This window comes from Diceros bicornis, chromosome 20 (genome assembly GCF_020826845.1).
Source record: "Diceros bicornis minor isolate mBicDic1 chromosome 20, mDicBic1.mat.cur, whole genome shotgun sequence".
Taxonomy (NCBI): Eukaryota; Metazoa; Chordata; class Mammalia; order Perissodactyla; family Rhinocerotidae; genus Diceros; species Diceros bicornis.
Genome location: NC_080759.1, coordinates 19,064,951 through 19,087,297, shown reverse-complemented (window position 1 = coordinate 19,087,297; position 22,347 = coordinate 19,064,951). Strand labels below are relative to the sequence as shown.

At 37.0% G+C, this 22,347-nt stretch overlaps 1 protein-coding gene, 1 long non-coding RNA gene and 1 pseudogene across 2 annotated transcripts in view; 1 reads left to right on the top strand and 2 right to left on the bottom strand.

Annotated features, from left to right (window-relative positions):
* Positions 1-2,891, top strand: part of MAP3K1 (mitogen-activated protein kinase kinase kinase 1) — a 77,579-nt gene extending 74,688 nt beyond the window's left edge. The window contains exon 20 of the mRNA XM_058564059.1: positions 276-2,891. Coding sequence (XP_058420042.1) covers positions 276-425 — 150 coding nt within the window. The 3' untranslated portion in view covers positions 426-2,891. The remainder of the gene's footprint in view (positions 1-275) is intronic.
* On the bottom strand, positions 2,108-5,340 carry LOC131419173 (uncharacterized). Its single transcript, XR_009223165.1, has 2 exons — positions 5,037-5,340; positions 2,108-3,911 (listed from the first exon to the last, which is right to left on the bottom strand). It is a non-coding gene; the product is annotated as an uncharacterized LOC131419173 (long non-coding RNA).
* Positions 5,341-17,755: 12,415 nt separating this feature from the next.
* Positions 17,756-18,943, bottom strand: LOC131418896 (transmembrane protein 254-like; annotated as a pseudogene).
* Between the last annotated feature and the right edge of the window lie 3,404 nt (positions 18,944-22,347).

Here is a 22,347-nt window from a genome sequence, read left to right as displayed (position 1 = left end):
TTGAGACAATAAGGAAAACTGTAGATGCATCTGATCCGGATGTACTGGATCAAATTCTAAAATCCTAAAATTTGAAGGATTCTTAGAGGAAACCTCCCATCCAGCTAGTGAGATTTTCTGTAGACTCCTTCTTAGCAGAAAGTTCACCCGCTTCTGCTTCAATTCCTCTGTGTACAGGATGCAGATATAGAGGTTATGAAATATACATGCATGTATTTCTATACCAAAAGCTCCAATTTTGGAAAGCTTCAGCACTCTGGTGTTTTCTCCTACAGATTGCTAGTGCAACTACTGCTCCATCGATCCCTTCACATTTATCTCCTGGTTTACGAGATGTGGCTCTTCGTTGTTTAGAACTTCAACCTCAGGACAGACCTCCATCAAGAGAGCTACTGAAGCATCCAGTCTTCCGTACTACATGGTAGCCAATTATACAAATAAACTACAATGGAGACAGGATGCTCAATAAGAGAAAAAAACTTTTGTGGGGAACCACGTTGATAATCTGTTGGCCTTCATGCCACTGAACAGCTATGAACAAGAGCAGTGGGGAACCCTAACCTAAGTATGTGATTGACAAATCATGATCTGTACCTAAGCTTAGTATGCAAAAGTCCACAATTTGTGCAGAAACTGTAAACCGTGCCTTTCAAAGAACTGGCCCTAGGTGAACAGGAAAGCAGTGAAGTTTGCATGACTAATTAACAGAAGCATAATTTTTTTTTGGAGCACTTTGCAGCAATATTAGCAGCTGAGGGGCTCAGGATCTATTTTAATGTTCCATTATTCTTCCATTTCATATTGTGGTCAAAAGCAGGGGGTTCTGCAATTCTGTTCAGTTTTTTGTCACTGGCTATAAAAATCAGTATCTGCCTGTTTTAGGTCAGAATATGCTATGAATAGCAGTAAATAAATATATTTTTAAAAGTTGATAACTTCTTTATGACCCACAGTTGACCTTTATTTTTTTAAATGCCTGGGCAGTTGTGGTTCATTGTGCATTTTACTGTTGGCCCATTCATTTCGTTTTTGGAACTTATGGTTCTATATTTTCATTTCACCTTCATTTTTGTTTAATATTCAGGGAAAGGTGATCTTTTCAAACCAGAAAAAAAAAAATAGAACTAGGTGTGAACTAGAGTTTATTAAATATCTTGCTATTGCAAGAGTTTTTTTAAATACAGATTTGTTTTTAAAATTGGAATATAATAAAATACTACCTTCACTGAGTTAGTCCCTGCTCTTCTCGTGCAGGTTAAATATAAATTAAGTGAAAATCAACTATTCTCTGTGATGCAGCTCACAACCAAGATCAAGATTACCTGAAAATTTATTTGAATTTTTTTAATGTATCAGTTTCTCTTGTAGGAAAACTTCACACCATTTAAGTCTTACTCTGTATGTAACAAACCATCATTCATCACCACTGATAATAACATATAACTGCTGTTTTCCTTCTACCATGCATCATCTCTTTGCAGTAGGCCTGGCTGCTAGGTAATTTAAAAAAATTACTTAATCACTCAACTATCAATGAATAATAGTGTTTTTAAACAATAAATTTGCTTTTAAGTTGGAAAATGTGTTCAGAAAGAAAAGTGAAATTGAATTTCATTTACACACTAATTCTTTAGATTTTGCACAGTTATCTAATGGTTTTCGTCTGAGTTGAATTCAGATGCATGGAATCCTGAAGGAAAATGGCAGCTCTTTTATCCTTTTTTTGTGAGTCTTTTAAATCAAGTACTGATTAAGTATTTAATACAACTTCTTGAGATGTTAAGTTTTAACTCTTCAGAAGCCAGTTGAATTATTGCAGAATGAAATAGAATTGGTTATTCTCAAAGACTCAGGATAAACTAAATAAGCTATTATATAAAGTACATTTTAAATGTACAACACAAATTGGAAGTAAAATAAGTTACAAGATAAGTTTACAGGGATATATTGCATATAATTTTTAAAAGGCAGTTTTTTTTTTTTTATGTGAATGTGTTCCTTAGTGAAATTTTACATTCCTTTGTTTTGGAAGATTGGCAATATTTGAAGAGTTAAAAATAGTACTGAAATGTGAAGTTTGGTAGCTCTAAATGTGTTGTACTTGACCTTCTTTTTTTTTTTTTTTTGACTACTTAGAATTTTCACAGTTCTAATAAGATTGTGTCCAAGTGTCTCATGTGCAAGCTTTAAAGGATGCACTCTTGCCATTTTATGTACTGGAAGATCATTGGTCAGATTAATACTGTGTCTGACAGAAATGTAAACTGTATAAACTGAGGAACCTCAGCTAATCAGTATTACTTTGTAGATCACCATGCCCACCACATTTCAAACTCAAACTGCCTCTAGATGTCAAAATCCATTGTTTGAGTTTGTTTGCAGTTCCCTCAGCTTGCTGGTAATTGTGGTGTTTTGTGTTTTGTTTTGTTTTGTTTTCAATGCAAATGTGATGTAATATTCTTATTTTCTTTGGATCAAAGCTGGACTGAAAATTGTATTGTGTAATTATTTTTGTGTTCTTAATGTTATTTGGTACTCAAGTTGTAAATAACGTCTACTGCTGTTTATTCCAGTTTCTACTACCTCAGGTGTCCTATAGATTTTTCTTCTACCAAAGTTCACTTTCACAATGAAATTATATTTGCTGTGTAACTATGATTCCTAAGACTTCCAGGGCTTAAGGGCTAACTTCTATTAGCACCTTACTGTGTAAGCAAATGTTACAAAAAAAAATCTCTGGGTTAAGAAAATTTGGCTTAAATGTATCCTTTGTTATTTTAAATATATCGAGATATTTTAATTAAAATTTTTACCCCATTGAACCAATTTTATAGTATTTGTACCTATTTTGGTGTTTTGTCTTTATAGTAAATAAAAGTTTTTGGACAAAGGTTGTTACTTTTGTTTATTTTGAAATAACTTCATATTTACAAAAAAGTTCTAAGAACACCACAAAGAACTCCCATATACCCTTCACCCAAAGGCCCAGGTTTTGCCAGCTGCCCAGTTAGTTATGTCCTCTATAGCAAAAAGATCCAAACCAAGATCACGTGTTGCTCTCAGTTGTCGTGTTTCTTCAGTCTCATTCAAACCAGAACCATTCCTTGGTTCTTCCTTGACCTTCATGACCTTAATATTTTTTAAGATTACAGGTTGTTTTATAGAAGTCCCTCAATTTGAGTTTGTCTGGTGCTTCCTCATGATTCGATTCAGCGTATGCATTTGTGACAGGAATATCACAGAGGTGACGCTATGCTCTTTTCAGTGTGTCATACCAGGAGGCATATGAGGTCAATTTTTCCCAACGCTGGTGATATTAATTGTGATCATCTAAGTAGGCTTTGCCACTGTAGTTACTTTTTCCCTTCCATCTTTATTATAGTAAGCATTTTGTGGAGATGATACTTTGAGACTACCTAAATACCTTGTTCTTCACCCAGCTTTAGCTCTCTGCTCTTAGCTTTCTTGATTGAATTATTATTACTCTGATAGTTGCCAAATGGTGATTTTCTAGTTGCTGCATTCCTTCTATATCTTATTAATGGCCATTTTGCTATAAGGAAGAGCTTTCTCTTCCCCTTGTTTATTATTCATTTATCTCAAAATGGATTTGTAGATTCCTATTCAGTGAGATAAAATCCATTACTGTCATCACGTATTTGCTCAAATTGTCAGATTTAGCCATTGGGAGCCTCTGAGCGCTAGCTTCTCTGTCCAATGACCAGCCACCATTATTTGAACAATTCCATACTTTCAGACCCATCTTGTGCATACTTTGCTTCAGCCCTGGGATCGGCCATTTTCCAAAAAGCCCTGATTCCTTTGATGGAGACTGGTATTTAAAAACTGTTTGCTAGATGTGCTCACTGCTCCTGGATGTCACTGCTCCCAGGCCCTCTTAGTAGACAAAGCTAGAATATAATACGTATACACAGGTTTTTTTGCACACGTGAAATTCACATACATACACACACACATAAACCATGAGTTCACACCAATCTTCCAATTCCAATTTACCACCACCAGGGTTCATTCAAGCTTTCCCTCTTTCCATATTTCTAACTCCTTTCCTTGACAGTGAGAAACCTGCTGCCCATTTACCTCAACATATTGACTTACTTGCTCAAGTCCTCCCCCCAGTCTCCTCCCTCCCCCCCCATGTAACCAATCTCCTGATCCCCGTCCGTCAGGCTCAGCTACCTTCCCTGCATGGGTCCCAACCCCTACTGGACTGTCCTTGTTCCAGCTTGCCTAAAGGCTTTAAAATATAAATATATAACACATATAATTTATTTTTAGCACAGTTTTAGGTTCACAGCAAAACTGAGTGGAAGATTCAGAGATTTCCCATATACCTTCTGGCCCCACATACACACAGTCTCCCCTACTATCAACATCTCAGGGCTTTTTAACAAAAAGAAGGAAAGGTTTTTTTAAAAATATCCCCATGGCTTAGCGGTTAGGTACGCATGCTCCACTACTGGCGGCCTGGGTTCAGATCCTGGGCGCGCAGCGATGCACTGCTTCTCTGGCCATGCTGAGGCCGCGTCCCACATACAGCAACTAGAAGGATGTGCAACTATGACAAACAACTATCTACTGGGGCTTTGGGGGTAAAAAAGGAGGAAGATTGGCAATAGATGTTGGCTCAGGGCCAGTCTTCCTCAGCAAAAAAAAAAAAATTTTTTTTCTTTTTTTTTTAAATCTTAAGTGAAAATCATACCTCTTTAACAATCTATCTTATGTAGTTTGACATGTTATCTACTTTCACATAAATACAACTACTGTTCCCAGGCAGCACAGATTAAAATTAATTCTGTTCACACAACTCTTTTTATATCATATGGTATTTTAAAAAGCATAAAAACTGTCCTCTTATGTTAAACTGCTAGGAAGGGAAATGAAGATTTATTCACCAACTATTATTTGTCAGGCATACTTTGGAACACAGTGATTATTCTCCATTTTACAAATGAGGAAATGTAATTTCAATCATTCTGCAATTGAAGCTGCAGCAGGGAACTCACTTGGCCTACCTCATGGTTTAGTCTGCGATTGTACCTGGTTGTTGTGTGCTGCTGTTTTCCACTTTCATCCTTCATAGTCTGCTCAATAGTCGTTTCTCACATGATCAAACTTAATCAGAAACTAGATGATCCAACTCTGCAAGACAGGTAATGTCACCGAATAACTGAGTTCAGAAGCCATTTTGTGTCTCTACATTTGTTTTCAAGTTTCTTTTAAACGTACATCTTTTAAATAGACTGGATATTTTTGCTAAGGGGTATACTTATGTCATTTCAGGAAAATATTAACTTTGAGAAAAGCTTTCTGCTTCAGAGGAATTAAGAAAATAAATTAATTCTATTGTTCCTTGATTCTATTTAAATGATATTAATAATTTTATAAAATGACCAAAACTGCAGGTTAGATAGAATCTAGAAAAATGTTGGGGTATCATGCTCATATGGAAATGCCAACAAATGCATTTGTGAACTGATACAGTAATTCACTTGTTATAAAACAAAATGCATGAAAAACTGCAGTCATTGGGGAAAACAGTGACTAACAGCAACTTAAGCAAACTACCATCTTTCTATGTCATGGCAATTTTTAGGTTTGTCATTTTCTAAGTTATGCTGTAAGCAAAAATCTCAGGGTGAATTGACATAAGGGATGAAAGGATGGGCCTTTTAAAGTAGGTGATGATGATGGACCTGATGACCACAGAGCCTGAGACATAACCTGGGTCAAATCTGGCCACTTGCCAGCTGTGTAACCCCCGTTTGACTTTCTGAACCTCCCTTTCTGCATCTATAGAACGAAAGTGACAGTGTTGTGAGAAGTAAGAGAACTTATGTAAATGGCCTAGAACAGTGCCAGGCACACTGGATGCAAAATATATGTTTGTATGAATGAAAATGAGTGACCCAAAGGTCACAGACTGACCTGAGAGTTCATGCCAAATTCATGTCCAAGGGTTTGTCACGTTGGAATGAAAAAAAAAGCCCAGTGTTGCCACAGCCTCTAAATTTTCAAAAGAAGCTGGAAATCTGAATTTTATGTGCAATTTTCTGATGTTTAAACATTGAAAACTAATTTAAAATATTTATTAGGAACTGTAGGCTAAACAAAACTCATACGCTGGATTTGGCCTTTGGCTGGCCACTTTTTGACCTCTGACCTGGGTCCAGGCTTATAAAAGAAAAGAAAGAAAGTAGAAAATTGGAGGGGAATCTCAGCTTTAGAAAACTGAATCTAGGACTTTTGTCTTCTAAAATATATGAGATGAGGGGAAAGTAGAGATGGTGATACAGATGCTGGAAAACTAACCTCTAAAGAGAAAATTAATGTCTAATTATATGCACTAATGTGAAATGCTTACCTCTAAAGCCTAATTATCGTGCAGGAAATTATGCATGTGTAGCATTCAAATATGGCATCATAGTGGTATAGTTAACTTTGTGAGTTTTATTTTATACAAGATACTCTGTCTGCATGATCTGTGACTAAAGAACTCCATCCATGACTGAAGCCAGTCTCACCACTTTGTAGTCAACCTGGTAACACTATAGCCCATGCCTCATGACCCTCAGTTCACAGCTTTGCCAGACCTGTACAGATAAAACTAGGCTAAGCTGATGATATGAGACAAAGCCTTCGTGCCCCAAAGTTCCTTTCCCACAATGCTGAAATTCCCATTTGAGTTTATTTTTTGAGATAACAAGTGCTATTTTCCCTTAAAGTCAGTTTGCTTAATGAGATTTCTCAACATCTATGCAGATATACTGAAAGGATGAGGGTTGTAACTAGGGTAAAAGGGAAAGGAAGGAAAAGAGGAGAAACAACCAGGTATGGTGAGATACTGAAAAATCTTAGGCAGTAGCCTGATCGTATTTGTATTTTATAGAGATCACTCTAGCAGCATCTTGAAGAAAGAATAAAATGGGGTTGTACAAGAGGCAGAGAGAAAGTCAGAAGACAACTGCAGTATCTGGATAAGAAATTATGAAGGGAGAGTGACATCAGTATCATGGCAGAATAAGATGTCCCTACCAAAACTGAATCATGAAGAAAACAGAAAATCTGAACAGACCAATCATGAGTAAGGAGATTGAAGCAGTAGTCAAAAACCTCCCAACAAAGAAAAGCCGAGGACAGGATGGTTTTACTGGTGAATTCTATCAAATATTTAAAGAATTAATACCATTCCTTCTCAAACTCTTCTGTAAAATTGAAGAGGAGGGATCAATCTCAAACTCATTTTTTGATACCACTATTACCCTGATACCAAAGCCAGATGAGGACACTACAAGAAAAGAAAACTACAGACCAATATCCCTGATGAATATAGATGCAAAAATTCTCAACAAAATATTAGCAAACCGAATTCAACAGCACATTAAAAGGATTATACACCATGATCAAGTGCAATTTATTCCTGGAATACAAGGATGGTTTAACATATGCAAATCAATAAATACACCACATTAATAGAATGAATGAGATGATCATATGATCATCTCAATAGATGCAGAAAATCACTTGACAAAATACAAAATCCTTTCATGATAGAAACTCTCAACAATTTGGGTAGAGAAGGAACAGACCTCAACATAATAAAGGCCATATACGACAAGCCCACAGTTAACATCATACTCAATAGTGAAAAGCTGCAAGCTTTTCCTCTAAGATTAGGAACAATCAAGGGTGCCCAGTCTCACCACTCCTATTCAACATAGTACTGGAAGTCCTAGCCAGAACAATTAGACAAGAACAAGAAATAAAAGGTATCCAAATCAGAAAGGAAGAAGTAAAACTGTCTGTTTGCAAATGATATGATCTCATACATAGAAAATCCTAAAGAGTCCACCAAAAAGCTGTTAGAACTTATCAATAAATTCAGTAAAGTTGCAAGATACAAAATCAACCTACAGAAATCAGTTGCTTTTCTATACACAAACAACAAAATATCTAAAAAAGGAAATAAAGAAAATAATCCCACTCACAATAGCATCAACAACAATACTTAAGAATAAATTTAACCAAGGAGGTGAAATATATGTACACTGAAAACTATAAAACTTTGATGAAAGAAATTTAAGTAGACACAAATAAATGGAAAGATATTCTGTGTTCATGGATCAGAAGAATTAATATTGTTAAAATGTTCATACTACCCAAAGCCATCTATAGATTCAATGCAATCTCTACCAAAATTCCAGTGACATTTTTCACAGAAATAGAAAAAACAATCCTAAAATTTGCATGGAACCACGAAAGACCCCCAATAGCCAAAGCAATCCTAAGAAAGAAGAACAAACCTGGAGGCATCCCACTTCCTGATTTCAAACTATACTACAAAGCTTTAGTAATCAAAATAGTATGGTACTGGCATAAAAATAGACACATAGACCAATGGAACAAAATCAAGAGCCCAGAAATAAACCCTTGCATATACAGTCAATCAATATTTGACAAGGGAGGCAAGAATACTCAGTGGGGAAAAGATAAGCCTCTTCGATAAATAGTGATGGGAAAATTAGATAACCAAATTCAGAAGAATGAAACTGGACCCTTATCTTACACCACTTATAAAAATTAACTGGAAATGGATAAAGACTTAAACATAAGACTTAAAAGTATAAAATTCCTAGAAAAAACACAGAGAAAAAAGCTTCTTGACATTGGTCTTGGCAACGATTTTTTGGATACGACACCAAAGCACAAGCAACAAAAGCAAAAATTAATAAGTGGACTACATCAAACTAAAAATCTTCTATACATCAAAAGAAACAGTCAACAAAATGAAAAGGCAACCTATAGAATGGGAGAAAATATTTGAAAAATCATGTATCTGATAAGTGGTTAATATTCGAAATATATAAAGAACTCATACAACTCAACAGAAAAAAAAAATCTGATTAAAAAAAGAGAAGATCTGAATAGATGTTTTTCCAGAGAACACATACAGATAACCAACAGATGCATGAAAAGGTGATCAACATCACTAATCATCAGGGAAACGCAAATCAAACCACAATGAGCTATCACCTCACACCTGTTAGAATGCCTATTATCAAAAAGACAAGATGCAGCCTCTGTGGAAAACACTATGGAGATTCCTCAAAAAATTAAAAATAGAAATACCCTATGACCCAGCTATCCCACTACTGGGTATCTACCCAACGAACCTGAAATCAACAATCTAAAGAGGCTTATGCACCCCTATGTTCATCACAGCATTATTCACCATAGCCAAGACATGGAAACAACCCAAGTGTCCCTCAACTGATGACGGATAAAGAAGATGTGGTGTATATATATGCCATGTGGTGTATATATATGCTACTCAGCCATAAAAAAAGGCAAAATCGTCCCATTTGCAACAACATGGATGGACCTGGAGGGTATTATGTTAAGTGAAATAAGCCAGAAAGAGAAAGAGAAACAGTGCGTGATTTCACTCATATGTGGAAGATAAACCAACACACGGACAGATAGAACTGGTTGGTGGTTACCAGCGGCTAGGGGGATCAGGGGTGGGCACAAGGGGTGGAGGGATGCACTTGTATGGTGACTGATAAACAGTGATGTACAACAAAAATTTCACAATAAAAAAAAAAAGACAAGAAATAACAAGTGTAGGCAAGGATGTGGAGAAAAGGGAACTCTTGTGCACCACTGGTGGGAACATAAATTAGTGAAACCGCCACGGAAAACAGTATGGAGGCTCCTCGAAAAATTAAAAATAGAACTACCATATGATCCAGCAATTCCACTTCTAGGTATTTATCCAAAGAAAGCAAAATTACTATCTAGAAAAGATATCTGCACCCCCGTGTTCACTGCAGCATTATTTACAATAGCTAAGACATGGAAAAAACCTAAGTGTCCATAACAGATGAATGGATAAAGATGTGGCATACACACACACACACACACACACACAAGAATATTATTCAGCCATAAAAAAGAAGGAAATTCTGCCATTTGTGAGAACATGGATGGACCTTGAGTGCATTATGCTAAGTGAAATAAGTCAGAGAAAGACAAATACTGTATGATGTCACTTATATGTGATATCTTAAAAAAAAAAAACTCATGAGAACAGATTGGTGGTTGCCAGCAGGGGGTAGGGAGTGGGTGAAATGGGTGAAGGTGGTTAAAAGGTACAAACTTCCAATTATAAGATAAATAAGTCCTGAGGATATAATATACAGCATAGTGACTATAGTTAACAATATTGTATTGTATATTTGAAAGTTGCTAAGAGAATATATCTTAGAAGTTCTCATAAGAAAAAAAATTGTAACTATGGGTGGTGATGAATGTTAACTAAACTTATTGTAGTAATCATTTCACAATATACATGTACATATATCAAATTATTATGTTGTACACTTAAAACTAATACAATGTTATATATGAGGGAAAAAAAAAACTTGTCTAAGAATAAAAGTCAAGGGAAGTAGTCTAGAGTAGGCATAGTCCCAGAGAAGGAAACACAAATGCTTAGCATCACTTAAAAGGTTCTTTTCATGGTATGGCTTCTGCTCAACTCTCTCACCTCCTGAACTATCACCTTCTCATAGCCAAGATACCTTACTAGCCATTGCTATTTCCCAGCATAGGGCATGGTCTCTCTTGCCATCACACTACCAGAACATTCCGTCCCTCTCTTCACTTGATTCATTCCTGCTTTTCTTCAAGACTTACTCTTAATTACTCCAGGAAGTCACCTCTACCCATGCTGAGTCAGATGATTCTCTCCTGTAATGCTTTAGCACCCACGAGTCCCCTTCCACTACAATGTCTAGTTACTTGTCTTTTTTACTCTATGGGACTGTGAATATTGCAGCTGTAGGAACAGTATCTTATTTATTTCTGTGTCCTCAGTGACTAATACAGGGGCTGAAACATACTCGACTTAGGTTTGTTGAACTAAATGGCAAGGAGAAATTATAAACTAAAAAAATAAAGTTGATTTCTAACAATAAAACATTTATAGCTTAAGTAACTAATGAAAACAGTTTTCTGACTGTACAGGTTTAGTGGGATACATTCAAAGGCCAAAAAAAGCAAATAAATATTTGGTTTTGGTAGTGGTGGTGTAATTTTGAGAGTATTTTGTGTACTGCAGGATAGAGTAAATAAATATATTGATGTCATTGGGAAAAAGAGTTTTCACTGTGGGAGAAGGAAAATAAAAATATGAATGGGAGAAGGTGAGGAAGAATCAAATGGTATTAAATTTCAATTGGATATGAACTCATGGTTTTTAAAATACAGTTTTTAATAACAATAAGCATACCTAGCTCCCAGATCTTGGCTTCTAAGGCTGACCCCCTAAATAAAAATAAACAGAGCTCTTTATATAAATATCTGGTTCCAGATCTGGAGCAATAAAACTGAAAGTGAGAGGCCAGCCCGGTGGCATAGTGGTTGGGTTCATGTGCTCCGCTTTGGTGGCCCAGGGTTCGCAGGTTCGGATCCCAGGCACACACATACGCATCACTTGTCAAGCCATGCTGTGGCAGGCGTCCCACATAAAATGGAGGAAGATGGGCACAGATGTTAGCTCAGGGCCAATCTTCCTCAGCAAAAAGAGGAGGACTGGCGACAGATGTTAGCTCAGGGCTAATCTTCCTCACCAAAAAAAAAAAAGATAAAACTGAAAGTGAGCCTTGTACATAAGCCTAATGGGGACATATCAAAAGGACACAGCTTGATAGGGCTCCTACAGAACAAATTTGGGGCAGTCTGATCAAATGGAATAATGATAATACAGTGAATAAAAAAAAGATCCTTGAGTCCACAATTATTACCAGAGGGCAGAGAGTAAGAAAGGGAAAGCTGTTTTTTACAGAAGAATATTAGCTAATAAGGTATCTAATAAATACAGAAAAAGGATAGAATTAGAAACATCATTTTGTGAACCCCAGTGTAATAACTAACTCAGGCAAAAATCCTCGATGACACTGAAATCACTGAGTGAAATACTGTTTCGAAACAGGATATTCACATGGCCTCAGAGAATCACTCTAGAGATTATTTATTAAATACAAAAGGAAACAGTTATCTTCCAGTGGAGGTCTGTTAGCTGTCATTTTTAAAAGGTGGCCACGTTTAGCATCAACAATAGTAAGACAGCCTGAAATGATGTGACTCCTAATGTGATGCAGTAAGAAGTATACATCATATATGATATATATCTTAAATATATTTTTTTTGCCAAAAGTGTCTAAGTTGAATTGAATTATGAGGAAACAATCAGAAAAATACTGAACACCAAATATTATGCAAGACACCAGGCCTGATCTCTTCATAAAAGTTTTATGTCATGAAAAACAAATAAAAGCAGAAGGTAGATTAGACTAGATTAAAATAGACTAAATGCAATGTGTGAACTTTGATCCAATTTAAAAAACAAATAACAGGGCCAGCCCGGTGGCGCAAGCGGTTAAGAGCGCGCGCTCTGCTGTGGCGGCCCGGGGTTCGCCGGTTCAGATCCCGGGTGCGCACCGACACACCGCTTGGCGAGCCATGCTGTGGCGGCATCCCATATAAAGTGGAGGAAGATGGGCACGGATGTTAGCCCAGGGCCAGTCTTCCTCAGCAAAAAAAAGAGGAGGATTGGCAGATGTTAGCACAGGGCTGATCTCCTCACACAAAAAAAAAATAACAAAAGAACAAATAGCTATAAAAGTCATTTTTGAAATTAAAGAAATTTAAATATGAACTATATATTCATGATATTGATTACTGTTCATTTTTAAAGATGTGTTAATGGTATTGTGATTATGTAGAAAAATGTTATTCTTGGGAAGCTGATATTTGGAACTTACATTCAAATGGAAAGGAAAAAAAGGAGAGAAAGAGAGAGGAAGGAAATATTCCAAAATGTTAACAATTGGTGAACCTACAGAAAAGACATATGGTTGTTCATTGTACTTTTCTGTAGGTTAGAAATGTTCAAAATAAAGAGCTGGGAAAATATTTCTAAGTTTGTATATTTTTTGGTTTGGCTTAATTTCTTTTTGCATTTTACCTTAATTTCCTTTTATTTCTTTTTCTTTTTTTGCAGCTGAGTTCCTGTATTTCAATGGCAATTCAGCCTACACTAACAGACCACCAGAATTATTGTTTAGGCAATTATACAACATCCAGAAGAGGGCAGCAGAGTAAAACTTTTCTTCAATTAAAGGATGATCTTAACAGTACGTTAACTTTGCCAAATATCTGAAAATCAGACTTTACCTCACCTCTTTCTCAGGATTAAAGCAGTCATCTCAGTGTTCCTCTTAGAATATTTAAAAAAAACTCAAGGCAATCACTGATAATTCCATTTTTCCAATCTAAAACCTAGACTCATTGTTTATCTATTATCTAATAGGATATTCCTATTCTCTCGCCCTTTCTGACAGACAGTCACAACCAAGGAGAATGTTCTCAAGACCACCCTGCTCTTGGCTGGCCATCCATCCACCCATCCATCCATCCAACCATCCACCTACCTACCCATCCATCCTGCCAACCACTGTTCCTCTGAGCTTCCCAAACTACTACTACATGTTAGTGCTCTGCTTAAGAACCTTCAATGACTACCTACTGCCTACTACCTCAAATCTCAAGATTTTCCAATGGTCTGGCCTTACTCTGCCTAAAAACCTTATTTCCTACTATTCCTAATGCAAATTTTTGCTCTACTCAGATCATTACATTCTTGCTATCTGAACCCCTTGTATTCAATCCTGCCTCCACACCTTTGTTCATGCCAACAGTTCTCAAACTTTTTGGTCTCATAATTTGGTCTGAGAAGCAGCTGAGAACCAATGGCATAGAATCTTCCAGTTGATACTCAAAGCTGCCACAACCAGCTGTGTACTACACAACTCCATCAGGCATCATTCACACTATAGTCCTAACAGATTTGTATATTTATTACAATCATTTTCCACTAGATGGCAGTAAAGTGGCCAGAAGAAGAGGTAGCTTTTGTGAATTCACACAAAGACTAGCAGAGACCACTTTTTTTACCCTTTTTATGTAATATTTTAGGTCCTGTAGCACAAAATAACTTGAAAATACTTTGTGTCTAATTTTATCAATATGCAATATACTACTGTAATTCACAGAATTGACATTAACTTCAACATCCAATGAAATGCCTAGTCACAAACTTCCTCAAAATTGTGCATCACAATATGTGGTTCTAATACTCAATTCTCAAACATTTTTGTCTTCAGACCCCACAACACTTTTAAAAATAATTGAGAGTCCCCAAGGAGCTTTTGTTTTTATGGGTTATATCTATTGGTATTTACTGTATCATATTAAAACTGATAAGTTTTAAAATATTTACTTATTAATTCATTTAAAATAATAATTAAAAAATCTATTATATGTTAATATGGATAACATATCTTTATTAAAATAGCTAAATTCCCCCCTAAATAGTGAGAAGAATGGCATTTTTTATATTTTTGCAAATATATTTCACTTCTGGCTTAATAAAAGACAGCTGGCTTCTCATATCTACTTCTGTATACAATTTATCTTATCACACATCATGTAACCCCTAGAAAACTCCACTGTACCTTTGTGAGGGAATGGGAATAAGTAAAGACAAATAACATCTAATAGTTTTGACCTTGCAGATCTCTAAAAAGATCCTAGGGACCTCCAGTGTTCCCAGGCTACACTTTGAAAACTGTGGCTTCTGCTATCCCTTCCCTTCCACTTCTATCTATTTCTCTTTGAAGCACTTCTTAACTCCAGTAACTCACACTGAAATTCTATGGTAATTAATATTTAATTTTTCTAAATTGTGTTTTTCCAACTAGACTGTAATCTTTTGAAGCTGTACCTAGGCACACAGGTATCAGCGAACAAATATTTGCCAGTTATGTTACACACATTAGACGATGTAGCTATTCAAATAGCCTCCAGAATATCTACTGTCTTTAAATATCATCTCTCTTCCAGAAGAGAACTGTGAAATCAGAATTCTGCCTCCTACATCCTCTGCCCCCCTCCCCGTCAACACACACACACACACAAAAAAAATTACACTCAGGGAAAAGGAAAAGGGACTAAAAATTTATTATCTGATTTGTGCAAAGTAAGTCCGTCCTATAAGTAAGCTTATAGCTTGAAAAAAACTTCTTTCTTGGACAAAGTCAAAGCTCTAAAATATTTACTGATTCTGACCATAAAAAATATTAAGTGGATAAATACTGCCAGGATTTCATAAAATGTCTAGATATCCGCTAGTTTGTCAACATAAACTCAGTCTTTTCATCATTTTCCACATAGAGAAAAGCTTAATTCCCTCCTCTGAAGGTGGGGAGAGGGAAGAGGACCCCTCCTTGCTTGCCCACAAGCAAAAAAACATTGGTGAGTTCACTCAAAATAGTTAAACAATTCCTTGTTGCATTTCGTTACAAACTTGGCTTTCCCATTCCGGGCTATTTTACATCTCATCTTCTCATCTCAAACCTCCAGTAGACCCCCATAACTCTTCTCAATTGAAGATCTTGCCTAATAGGTCACTGAGAAACTAGAAGCTGTCAGATTTAGCCCTCATCTTTCTCCAGCCAAATCCACTAATACACCTTCTGCTAAGCCCACACTCTCTGCCTTCCCTCTTGCTACGGTTGAAGATGCATCCCTGCTCCTGTCAGATGACAACTTCTCCACATGTGCTCTGAATCAGTTCCCAGCTTCTCAAGGACTTCATTCTAGAAATTGTGCATACATCTACAACAATTTCCTTCTCTCTGTTGGATCATTCTCATCAGCACACAAATATGCTAGATCTTTCATCTTACCAAATTCCTCTCCGCCTTTGGCTCCATTTCATTGCCTCCCTTTCAGTATAACTTACTGAAAGAGTTGTGTATCTTTGTTTCTCCTTCCTCACCTCACATTTTCTCCTCAACACACTCAAATATACTAAAAATTTTCACCAAAACTGCTTTTGACCAAGTCATCATGGGCAAAACTCATGGTAACTGCTCAATCTACGTTCTTTGCTGTCTCATTTTTCTTTCCAGGTGATCTCATCCAGTCCTGTGGCTGAGGACTGTAATTTCATCTCCAGTTATGGCTTCATTTCAAAGCTCCAGATGTGGATATTCAACTAGTCACTCAACATTTCTCACAGGCATTTCAAAATTTCAACCTCCCACATCCAATCCATCCGCAAGTCCTGTTGACTCCTCCAAAATATAATCCTAATCCATCCACTCTCTCCATCTCCACAACTACCATGATAGCTTGGACTAGAGAACTACTCTATTAGCCTCCTAATTAACCTTCCTTGTGTGGTAACTGCCCACCTATTCTCCACAAAATACTCAAAGTGACCTTTTGAAAAACAAGAACCAGATCGTATCATTCCCCTGCTGAAAACTCTCCAGTGGCTTCCCATTACATTAAGAATCTCAACTCCTCTCCCGGACCTACAAAGCCCTACATGATTTGGCCTCCTCCCTGATTTCATCTTTCTCTTCTACCGTGTTCCAGCCTCACTGGCCTTCTTTTCCTTGCTCGAACACATCAAGCTCCTCCCTGCCTCAGTGCCTTTGCATTTCATATCCAGAGACTCTCCTCACAGATCTTTCCAACTTTGGTGCTGTCTTGTCATTTAGGTCTCAGTCATTCATGTCACCACCCTGCTACCCCTATTCCCACCCCCAAGTAACCCTTATACAGAGAGTGAAGTCCCAGCAGGAAACAGATGACACACACAAAAGTCATCCATCCCACTCTCTTCTCAGTACCTGCCTCATTTTCTTCAGGGTACTAATCACTGTCTGACATTATTTATGTGTTTACTTAGCATCTGTCTCCTACACTAGAACCTGAGATGTAGTAGATACTCAATAAATTATTTGTTTTTTTTTTGGAGAAGCAATTCATAGCATTTTATTCAAGTTAATCCATTTCAATCACTAATCTACTATATTGTTCCTGGCACAATTAATATCCTCATTATTTATCATTGAAGAGGACCACTGCTTCTAAAAAAATTTGGGTTGGATTTCCATGAAGTTTAACTCTACGATCAAAAATCTTTTTCCTTACCAAAAAGCAACCCCTTTATCACAAGAGAAACAGAGGGAAAGACTGATATTAATTTGCAGAAATTGGTCTCCATCAGAAACAAGTCATAGTCCATAATCTTTCATTGTTGTGCTTTAACTTGGGGCCTTTTTTGGGGGAGGGGGCTGTTTCTGACAAATGCTTACTTAAACCAAATAACATGCCCCACTGGATCCTGGAAGGAAAATAAGGTCTAGGCCTTAGAGAACAAGCAGGTGGTCCTCCAGGAAAGAAGCCCTCATGGCTCCTAGAGGTGACAGAGTCATTTTCCCAGGGTCAGGGGACACAGTCAATGACCCTCCTGCCCCAACCAGTCAGTAGTAATAAGGTACAACCAGATGAATGGGAGCAGCAGTAACTAGCTGGGTAACCCATGGGCTAGAATCTCTAGAACAGGAATGTTTGTGTTTGAGTAAGACAGAGCTGGAGGGAGGCATCTAGAGTCTGGAGAAAGTGACCAAGAATAGCAAAGTGTGAAAGACACAGGTTTCCCACCAGGGCACCCACAGAAAGGTGCCACTACCAGTCAAAGGCAGTCCTGTGCTTTTCTGAGATGAGGGAACACTGAATGGGTTCTGCAGTTTTCACATACAAACTGGAACGATACGCAAGTGGAAAGTGAAATCAGAGTTTCCCTCCTTTGCTCAATAAACACTGATAGAACACCTGTGTGCAAGGCAACAGGACAGGTGTTAAGGGGAAAAGAAAGCTGTCTAAGATGTGGTCCTGACTTGAAGGAGCAATCTAGCGGTGAACCCTGCACACTACAGAGCACTGTCTCCGAGGGGTGATGTGGAGGGCAGCACCACTTCTGGCTGGCAGGATCGGGAAGGCATTCCCCAATCCTCTCCTCTTGGTTCTCAGCAGATCCTCACTCCCTCTGTGTAATTGCTCAGCTTTCCCCATTCCAGGCACTTGTTTATTTTCCTTATCTTTCTCGGTAGTCTGAGAAATGGAGGATAAGTTCTTGCCTCACAGGTGCCTAGTAAACGTGTGTGGAATTGATGTGTTGTAGACTTCACTTTTCACTTTTTCACTCTATCTTGGTCCAGAAAGGTGGAAAAAATTTTGGGAAAGGAGAGCTAAGATGGTAGTGGTAAGGGTGAGGTGTTTTAATCAGAAAGTGGGAGCAAAGGTATGCCAACAGGCAAATTTAGTATCTGGCTTAAACCAGATGACAGGGAGAGCACCAACACAGCCAAGGGCCTCAAGAAGGTAGCTGGAAGCCCCCCCGCCAAACAGGTCAGTCTGCAGACTTGGAAAGCTAAAATCTTTTCCTGTTATGTACTCAAGCTTAACCAGAGGGTATGAAAGAATAATAAATAACTAGAGGGTCTTAACTTTTTAGAAAGTAGGGAGTTTGAGTAAATACAGCACTCCCCAAAAAAGGCGGGGTTGAACATCAAAGTGTAGAGAAAGCTTCTGGATATCTTCTTTAAGTTTGTTTTTGGCGTTTCGGTCGGTAAGCAATCAAGATGGAGAGAGATGCTATCCCAAAGAGGAACGTATGTAAGAACCAGAGGAGTTGAGCCCAACCATCTGTGATGCCTTTAGACTTGCACATACCATGGCATACAAGGACTCTCCCAAGTGAATCAGCCAGGCAAGCCAATACCCATTGCACAGGAGGCTGTGATGATGGTCCACCAAGTACTGAGTGAAGGGGCCCAGGGGCCTGAGGCTCTGATAAGGAATACTCTCAGGCCAGAAGACAGCCCACGTGTAATAGCCAAAGGAGAGGGTGATGACGGTGCGCCAGAGCAGACTGCCTCTCTGTACGTCTCATCGCCTGCTGCCTTCCCCATCGTTGCAGCACATCCCCGGGAACGCGCGGCCGGGCACACCGCCCCGCGCCAGGTTGGAGCTAAATTATTTGTTAAAATATCACTTTGAACTCTGGAAGTTATAATTCATCTAGGGACACCTGCCCTATTTGTGAAATTTTAGGATATTAATAACAAAGATTATCTTTTCTACATGGCATTTTTGTGATTTATAGCATAAATTGTTTTTAAATGGAAAAATACAGCATACAAATCTTATCCTCAATTGGGTAGGGAATTTGGAGAGACTGGAAACAACAATAGGAAGCAGAAGTAAAGAATCAGAGAGAAGAGGGCAGTTCTGGACAGCAGCACATCTACCAATGCTAACCTTTTGCTTGTTATATAATTGTCTACTAGTCTGTTGTTTCTCATTTATCTGTATTTAAAATTTTATGTAAATCACTAAGACAAAGATGATCTAAAGGATACTATCAAACACCATGACCTAATTGATACTTATAGCACACTAAACCCAACAACTACAGAATATACACTCTTTTCAACTGCACATGGTATGTTCACCAAGATAGAGCATATCCTAGAACATAAAACATAGAAACAAATCAATAAATTTAAAATAATTGAAATCATACATGTTCTCTAACCACAACAGAACTAAATTAAGAACTAATTATATTAAGATATCTAAGAAAACCCCAAATATTTGGAAATTAAAAACACACTTCTAAATAATCCATGGATCAAAAAACAAATCACAAGGGAAATTTAAAAAATATTTTGTACTGAATGATAATGAAAATACAATGTATCAGAATTCCTTAAATTCGGCTAAAATAATGCTTGGAAGAAAATTTATAACTTTAGATGCTTACATTAGAAAATAAGAAAGGTCTAAAATCAATGATATAAGATTCTACTTTAAGAAGCTAGAAAAAGAAGAGCAAAATAAGCCCAAAGTAAGAACGTATAAAGTAATAAAGAACAGAAACCAACAAAACAGAAAATAGACAAATAACAGAGAAAATTAATAAAGTCAAAAGCTGTTTCTTTACAAATCAACAAACTCCTAGTTACCATGATGAAGAAAAAAAGAGAACGCAAACCACCAAAATCAGGAATACAGAAGTGGGATTATCACTACAGATTATATACACATTAAAAGGATAGTAAGACTATATTTACGAACAACTTTATGCGAACAAATCTGACAACTTAGATAAAATGAACAAATTCCATGAAAAATATAACTTACCAAATTGAAACAAGATGAAATAGAAATTTTGAATAGCCTTACATCTTTAAAAGAAGTTGAATTCATTATCAAAGAAAACTACAAGCCCAGATGGTTTCACTGGTGAATTCTATCAACACTCAAGGAAGGAATAACAGCAATCTTAAACAATTTTCTTTTTAAGAAAGTAGAGGAGAAGGGAATACTTCTCAACTCATTTTATGAGGTCAGCCTAAGCCTAATGCCAAAACCTGAAAATAAAACTACAAACAAGCCATGAGACTGACAATTTAAAAATGCACTTCAAAATAAATGTAGGATGACAACAAAAGCATATAAAAACCTACAGGGTATGACCAAAGTGTTACTCATAACTGAGTAGAGTTATCTCAGGAATCCAAGGATGGTGCAACATTTGACAGTGTGTCATTATAATTCACTACATTAAGACAAGAACAGAAAGAAATTGCGTGATCATCTCAATAAATAGCAAAAAAAAGCATCTGATATTCACCATTCATTTAAAATTTAAGACAAAAATTCTTGACAAACCAAAAATAGAACAGAATTTTTTTTTTTTTTTTTTTGGTGAGGGAGATCAGCCCTGAGCTAACGTCTAATGCCAATCCTCTTTTTTTTTTCTGAGGAAGATTGGCCCTGAGCTAACATCGTGCCCACCTTCTTCCACTTCACATGCGACGCCACCACAGCATGGCTCGACAAGCAGTGCGTTGGTGCGCGCCCGGGATCCGAACCGGCGAACCCAGGCCACCGCAGCGGAGCGTGCACACTTAACCACTTGTGCCACGGGGTCCACCCCAGAACATAATTTTTTAAACTCCACAAAGTGTATCTACCAGAAAATTACAGTAAATTTTAAACTTGAAGGTGAAACCTGAGAAATAGAAGAATGAAGTAGACATATACAAGCTAATATGGGGAGACTCCAAAATATATTTTTGAATAAATAACAGAAGTTGCAGATACTTACAGTATTTTAAAAACACACACAATTCTATGACTTTCCAGAGGAACATACACTGGTATGTAAATACACAGAAATAAGACTGGCTGAAAACATATCAGCCAGTTAACTTCTGAGGACAGGACGTAAGGACCAGGATTGGTGGAAGCACAGGTAATAGAGTGTGGTTAAGAGACTTCAGCCTTATCTATTTGTTTTAAGGAGAATGCTGTTTTCCTGAATTACTTGGGTTAGTTATCCAAATTAAAATAATTTTAATACCACAAATTTAAATTCAACATAGTATTGCAAGTCCTAGCCAGAGGAATTAGAAAAGAAAAAGAAATAAAAGACATCCAAATTGGAAAGTAAGAAGTAAAACTGTCACTATTTACAGATGACATGATATTAGACACAGATATTATATACAGAAAACCCTAAAGATTCCACCAAAAAACTGTTAGAACTAATAAACGAATTCAGTAAAGTTGCAGGATACAAAATCAATACAGTCAGCCCTCCATATCTGCAAGTTCCGCATCCATGGCCTCAACCAACTGTGGATCTGAAAGACCTACAATGGTTGCACCTGTACTGAATATGTACAGACTTTTTTTCTTGTTATTACTCCATAAACAACACAGTATAACAAGTATTTATATAGCACTTACATTATAAGTAATCTAGAGGTGATTTAAAGTATACAGGAAGACATGTGTAGGTTACATGCAAATACCACACCATTTTATACAAGGGACTTGAGCATCCACAGAGTTTGGTATCCACAAGCATCCTGGAACCAATCCTCCACAGATACCAAGGAAGGGCTGTATACAAAAATCTGTTGTGTTTCTATACACTAATAACAAAGTATCGGAAAGAGAAATTAAGAAAACAATCCCATTTACAATTGTATCAAAAAGAATAAAATACTTAGGAATAAATTTAACCAAGGAGGTGAAAGATCTATACACTGAAAACTATAAGACATTAATGAAACTGAAGAAAATACAAATAAATGGAAAGATATTCCATGCTCATGGACTGAAAGAATTAACATTGTTAAAATGTCCATTCTACCCAAAGCAATCTACAGATTCAATGCAATTCCTATCAAAATCCCAATGGCATTTTTCACAGAAATAGAACAAACAATCCTAAAATTTGTATGGAACCAGAAAAGACCCCAAACAGTCAAAGCAATCTTCAGAAAGAAGAACAAAGCTGGAGGTATCACACTCCCCGATTTCAAAATA